General features: G+C 46.8%; 1 protein-coding gene across 1 annotated transcript in view; it reads right to left on the bottom strand.

Annotated features, from left to right (window-relative positions):
• sugct (succinyl-CoA:glutarate-CoA transferase) overlaps positions 1-7500 on the bottom strand; it is a 70271-nt gene that overhangs the window by 39792 nt on the left and 22979 nt on the right. The window contains exon 9 of the mRNA XM_078267477.1: positions 4616-4711. Coding sequence (XP_078123603.1) covers positions 4616-4711 — 96 coding nt within the window. The remainder of the gene's footprint in view (positions 1-4615; positions 4712-7500) is intronic.

Raw genomic sequence — 7500 nt, 5'->3', positions numbered from 1 at the left:
AAAGGTGCTGGAATAATAATCAGATACAGACCTCTGAATAAGACGTTTGGTTTATATATTATAATATGATATAATATCTATTCAGCGGGAAAGTAAGAGGAAGCAGAGACGCTGACTTTATGTTGTAAACTTTGGGGATTATTATATGTTTTATGTTCAGCAGGTAGATATGAAATTCAACAGGATGTTCAGAGCGTTTTAGAGTCTCAGAAGCTGAAGACGGTGAGAAAGGCCAGCTGGAGGAGGGAAAGTTCTCCTCCTCCTCGCTCACAATTGCTCGTAATAAAAACCGGTCGCCACATGAAAGCTGAACGAGAACTGCTGTCATACATCACACACACCACATCCTATCGCTGTGTGTGTGTGTGTGTGTGTGTGTGTGTGTGTGTGTGTGTGTGTGTGTGTGTAACCGCTAACCCTTTAGTGACAGTGGTCTCAGCGCTCTGCTCTGACCGCCGCCTCCTTTCATCCCTGGCCTCAGGGACTTGTGGGTAACGCAGTCCGCGGGGGGCGACGATGGGACGTTGATCCACAAAACCCCAAACAGTCCTCTTGGGGGGGGGGCAGGAACAGGCCGAGCAGCCGGTTCCTGCCGCCCCGGAACAATACTGTCTGAGCTCTCTGCATCTCTACGGAGCTTTTAAGCCTCTTTTAGCTCCTAGTTTTGCTGCACGTTTCCTTCCTGGTTTAGACAGACAGACAGGTAGGCAGACAGACAGACAGACAGACAGACAGACAGACAGGCAGGCAGGCAGACAGACAGACAGACAGGCAGGTAGGTAGGCAGACAGACAGGCAGGCAGGCAGGTAGGTAGGCAGACAGACAGACAGACAGACAGGCAGGCAGGCAGTCATGCAGACAGACAGGCCATATTTATCACTTTTTGTGTAGTCCGGTCACGTGACAGTTACGTTTGGCTGACGAAGCATGCTGCGTGCTGATTGGCTCACTGACGCTGATGAGATTTACTTCTTACTTTATTTGGTATTGAATGACAATGTTCGATACTAAGGAGGCAACTCGGTCCGAGCCTAAAACGTCTTGTACTGGGTACCCAGCCCTACGGCCGGGACACGACTGCCGTCGGGCAAGACTTACGAACAAACTCACACAAAAGATGTTCTTCCTCTGTTCCTTCCTTCATGTGTTCTTCCATATCCAATACATATCCAATACATAGCCAATACATATCCAATACATAGCCAATACATAGCCAATACATATCCAATACATAGCCAATACATATCCAATACATAGCCAATACATATTTAAGTCTCCAAACACAACAAGACGTTCTTCACATTCAGAACCAAGTCTTCAGTCTGCTTCATATTACTGACGGAGAGCCTGAGGGAACTGACACACACACAGAGATACACACACACACACACACACACACACACACACACACACACACACACAGACACACACACACACACACACACACACACACACACACACACACACACACACACACACACACACACACACACAGACACACACAGAGAGACACACACACACACAGAGAGACACACACACACACACACACACACACACACAGAGACACACACATACACACACACAGAGACACACACACACACACAGAGAGACACACAAACACACACACACACACATACACACACAGACAGAGACACACACACACACACACACAGAGACACACACACACACACACACACACACACACAGAGACACACACACAGAGACACACACACACACACACACACACAGAGACACACACACACACACACACACACACAGAGACACACACATACACACACAGAGCGACACACACACACAGAGAGCACACACACACACACACACACACACAGAGACACACATACACACACAGAGACACACACACAGAGACACACACACACACACACACACACACACACATACACACACACACTCTCTCTCTCTCAGCTCCTCCTGATGTTTCTGTTCAGCGTGAAGCGCCAGCGACTCGTTTCTTGTGGTCGTCGTCTTTTAGCAGCCGGAGCGTTTTGGGTCCGAAGCTCAGATCTAATCCTCGTATAAACCGCGTTACCCACAATGCCATGCCCCCCCACCCCCCCCCCCCGGGCCGGGCCGGGCCGGAGATGAAAGCGGCGGCAGACGGGTTGTTGGGAGATCATGACGGTTGAAACAACAGAATTATTGCTGTTCCGTGGTTGCGGCTGTGAGAGGAAGACATTAGAGCTGAAGAAGTCGTCCGTCCACACCGACGCTTTTAAAAGTTCACATCTGATCTCTGAGACAGCAGCTCAATTCAAAGCTCCCAAAAAAGCTGAGACATCCAGCGTGTCGAAGAGGAAACACATGAAGGATTCACTGAGATGATGAACTGAGATACAGAAGTAGTCACCACTGTTCTTAAAGTGCCCATATTCTGCTCATTTTCAGATTCATAATTGTATTTTGAGGTTGTATCAGAATAGGTTTACATGGTTTAACTATCAAAAAACACCATATTTTTGTTGTTCTGCTCATTGCTGCAGCTCCTCTTTTCACCCTGTGTTCAGGTCTCTGTTTTAGCTACAGAGTGAGACCTCTCACTGCTGGAACATCTTTGTTGGCAGTCGCACATGCTCAGTAGCTAGGTAAGGACTACACGCTCAGTAGCTAGGTAAGGACTACACGCTCAGTAGCTAGGTAAGGACTACATGCTCAGTAGCTAGGTAAGGACTACACGCTCAGCAGCTAGGTAAGGACTACGTGCTCAGTAGCTAGGTAAGGACTACGTGCTCAGTAGCTAGGTAAGGACTACACGCTCAGTAGCTAGGTAAGGACTACATGAGCTAGCTAGCTGTTTCTCCAACTTCAGTAGAACAAGGCAGGATTAGCTGGGAGACTTCTTCTAAACGAGGGAACACTTCCACCTTTGTGTTGAATACCTGCAGAACAGGGACATGGAAGTAGTTCTTTTGGAGATTAGGGTGAACTAGTGTGTGTTGTAGCAGTGTTTTGCCATTGAGAACGAGCTAGCATGCTAACGGTTAGCCCCCTAGGCCCCTCGTCTCAGCTAGTGACGTAGAAAGCCGTGCAGATGTTGACCAGCTGACCCGGAGACTGAAGACAGGACACATTCAGAAACCGTATCTCACTCAGAACAGCATGGAGGGTTATCAACGTCTGTATGAAGCACCAGAGACACTAAATAACTCCCCAAATCCCAGAAAGAGAGATTTTTTCATGAAATGGGCACTTTGAACTACGTTTCGTTATATCTGACTGACGTGAAGTTTATTAACATGCTTTTATTTTAGAGAACAGTTAGATATCTCTGACTGTATTACTGTATGTCTCTTACAGTTTGGTCCACATGAAGCCATAAAGAAGTCAGCAAAATAGATCCTCAGACATCGCAGAAAAAAGCGACAAAAACATTGAAAAAGCATCTAAAAAAACCTCAGAAAAAGTGACTGAAACGTTGAACTAATACAGAAAACAGCGGCTGCAAAAGTGTATATATACACATACATAGATATCGATATCGGCCAAAACATATCGGCATATCGAATATCGGCCAAAATCCAATATCATGCATCCCTAATAATGAATAACTAAACCTAAAAGGATGAATTACTTAGGTTGTTATTACATTAAGTCGGCTCAGATGCAGACCTTTGAGTGATAGGTAGGCCCATAGGTGGAATTTACATACATTAATACTTGTTAAAGAGTATTTTTTGGGCTTTTCTGCCTTTAATTTTTGACAGGACAGCTAGGTGAGAAAGAGGAGAGGGGGGAAGACATGCAAGAAATGGTCAGAGGTCAGATTCAAACCCTGGACCTCTGCGTCGAGGCATAAACCTCTCAGTATATGTGCGCCTGCTCTACCCGCTGAACCAACCCGGCCACTTTTTCAGAAGTTTTTGTTCCTTTTTCGGACAATTTTTTCAACGTGTTTGTCGCCTTTTTCAAGGTTTTTGTAATTTTTTTAAATCCCTGCAGACATGCCCCCCCCAACACCCTCTCTAGATAGTTGGAGATCTCTTTGCAAAAGTAATACATATATACATACATATATATATATATATATTGTTTGTAATTGTTGCAGCTCTACTGATACGTGTGAGAAGCCCTGATGTTTGATAGGAGAAGAGTTCAGTGTGTCTTCTGAAGAGAGAGAGAGTGATGGATGGAGACACTAATCGTCTCTGATTGGTTGATAATCGTCTCTCCCTGAACACTGACGTCAGCTGGGAGGATGCTCTCAGTGTTTCCTGTTTCTCACACAGACAACAGCAGCTTTAACCGTTTCAGCGCTGCGACACACAACAACGTGACAGGAACTAACAGAAGAGACAGGCGACGTACGCACGGGAAGGAGACGGAGACACTGGACAAGATAAATGTGTGCAATGACTTTACCCAGAGGTACTGGGAGAGGTGGAAAAAACCTAAATACATCTACTTAAATACTTGCATACAGACTTAAAGTACTTGTACTTTATGACAGTATTCTCATTTACGTTTATGTCCGTCACGTGTGTTAGCTTACCTTGCAGATACTCTAAAACTTAACATTTGGATATTTGTCTTTGTGTGTGTGTGTGTGTGTGTGTGTGTGTGTGTGTGTGTGTGTGTTACCTGATAAGGTACGATGCTCTCGTGGGCCGTCCCCCATCGCCTCGCCTCCTTCCCTGAGTTCAGATAGTTAGCAGCAATATGACTGAGACAGGACACCTGAGACAGAGAGAGACAGAGAGACACAGAGAGAGAGAGACAGAGAGAGAGAGAGAGAGACAGAGAGAGAGAGAGAGAGAGAGAGAGAGACAGAGAGAGACAGAGAGAGACAGAGAGACAGAGAGAGAGAGAGAGAGAGAGAGAGAGAGACAGAGAGAGAGAGAGAGAGAGAGAGAGAGAGAGAGAGAGAGAGAGAGAGAGAGAGAGAGAGAGAGAGAGAGAGACAGAGAGAGAGAGAGAGAGAGAGAGAGAGAGAGAGAGACAGAGAGAGAGAGAGAGAGAGAGAGAGAGAGAGAGAGAGAGAGAGAGAGAGAGAGAGAGAGAGAGAGAGAGAGAGAGAGAGAGAGAGAGAGAGAGACAGAGAGAGAGAGAGACAGAGAGAGAGAGAGAGAGACAGAGAGAGAGAGAGAGACAGAGAGAGAGAGCGAGAGAGCAAGGAAGAGAGAGAGAGGTGTTAAATCTGGGCTGTCATCAGTCTGCTGTCAGGTCGTTCCTGAGAGAACAGAAACCTCGTCTCTCTTTCCTCCAGACGCCGTCGCTGACTCCCGAGCCAATCACCATCCAGCACCAGCCGTGACACACATCTCGTTAAAAACACTCCAACCTAACATTCATATATGATGTGTTTTACATACAGAGCAGTGCTGTGGATAGAGAAACTAACCCAGTATCCTCCCTTCACCCCAAATTAAGAAAAATAAGTAGTTTACTATTATATAAAACACAACGAGAAAGCGGAAGGCTTTTCTAATCTGTAGGTTTTCCCTAAAACTGTACTTTGACCAGACTGCCCACGCATTAGTCTCTTACAGCCAGACCTTCCTCCACAGCACTGCAGAGGAAGGTCTGGCTAGTCCACACAGCATTCCTGGATGGGAGGAAAACATGCTCTGGTTTATTGGCATTTCTTTAAACCAATCACAATCGTCTTGGGCGGGGCTAAGCTCCATAGGCTCCCTACACTATCCATATATTCCCTAAACTCTCCATAGGCTCCCTACACTCGTATAGGCTCCCTACACTCTTATAGGCTCCCTACACTCTTATAGGCTCCCTACACTCTCCATAGGCTCTCTACACTCGTATAGGCTCCCTACACTCTCCATAGGCTCCCTACACTCTCCATAGGCTCCCTACACTCTTATAGGCTCCCTACACTCTCCATAGGCTCCCTACACTCTCCATAGGCTCTCTACACTCTTATAGGCTCCCTACACTCTCATAGGCTCCCTACACTCTCATAGGCTCCCTACACTTCCCATAGGCTCCCTACACTTCCCATAGGCTCCCTACACTCTCATAGGCTCCCTACACTTCCCATAGGCTCCCTACACTTCTCATAGGCTCCCTACACTCCCATAGGCTCCCTACACTCTCCATAGGCTCTCTACACTCTTATAGGCTCTCTACACTCTCCATAGGCTCTCTACACTCTTATAGGCTCCCTTCATTTTCCATAGGCTCCCTACACTCCCCATAAGCTCCCTACACTCTTATAGGCTCCCTACACTCTCATAGGCTCCCTACACTCTTATAGGCTCCCTACACTCTCCATAGGCTCCCTACACTCCCATAGGCTCTCTACACTCTCATAGGCTCCCTACACTCCCATAGGCTCTCTACACTCTCCATAGGCTCCCTACACTCTCCATAGGCTCCCTACACTCTCCATAGGCTCTCTACACTCTCATAGGCTCCCTACACTCACTCTTGTTTTTTGATGTAAAGCACTTGGGATACCTGTTGGTATCTGTAAAGGGCTTCATAAATAAATACTTATTTATTTATGATTTAATCAAATGGTGACACTTATGTTTAAAACGGTACGGTTAAAAAAAACGCTCCCGTCTTTATGAGATCAGAGTTGATTCAGACAGATTGATGTTTAAAAGTCAAACCACAATCCACTCCCCCCCCGTGTCCCATGATGCATTCCTGTATGAAGTGCCGTGACCACAGGCACGGCGACCGCAGAGACAAACAATGAGAGCTCACAGGGATCCATGTGGACAGGTTTAAGTTTGGGTTGTCAGGGGGAAATGTAATAGCTACGAGCCAATCAGAGTTCAGCGTTTCTACGCGTCTCTACGCGCTGCAAACATCCGGAGGAGCTCCACGCCAAAAACATCCGGAGGAGCTCCACGCCAAAAACATCCGGAGGAGCTCCACGCCAAAGGCTGAAGGTCACAAGTCTCAAGTTCAGCTGGAAACGTCCTTTAAACTGCCGAGGAAACGGCTCTGTCATCGGCGTAAGTTACTATTAAAAACCCTCCCAACAGTCAAAACTTTAAGGTTTTCTGTCGCTTTTTCAAGTTTTTTAGGGATATTTTTTGACCCAGAGAGCGACAGAGTGAGTACACATCTGTTAATAACCCCTAGGTTCGTTTTGCACCGGAATTGTCCTTTAAAATGTTTCCAGAAACACGTTACGGTGAACTATCTTAGTCCAATATGAGATCATATTCTGAACGAGACGCCATGATGGTCGGGGAGCAGCCAGACCCACGTGACACGTTCGTCCAATCAGCTGCCGGTTTTCATTTGTTGGGCGACAATCCAGATGAGCGCCGCCTGCTGTTATGGAGACGTATTACGTCTCGTCTCTTCGGTGTTCTGAGGAACTTTTTGGACCGACTCGGGGAGACTGATCAGTCCCGCTGGCTTTACTGCTGACGGTCGGCTGGTCGGGGGGTAACGGCCTTTACACTTTCAGCTTCTACTTCAGGGCAGGGTCCTTTCCCCTTTCCCTTTTCTGCATAGTGATGGTTAGATGGCTGTGTTATAATAAC

The sequence above is a fragment of the Sander vitreus genome, chromosome 14, assembly GCF_031162955.1.
Source record: "Sander vitreus isolate 19-12246 chromosome 14, sanVit1, whole genome shotgun sequence".
Lineage (NCBI taxonomy): Eukaryota > Metazoa > Chordata > Actinopteri > Perciformes > Percidae > Sander > Sander vitreus.
Note: the sequence above shows the minus strand (reverse complement) of the source record. Positions and strands in the feature narration are given on the sequence as shown.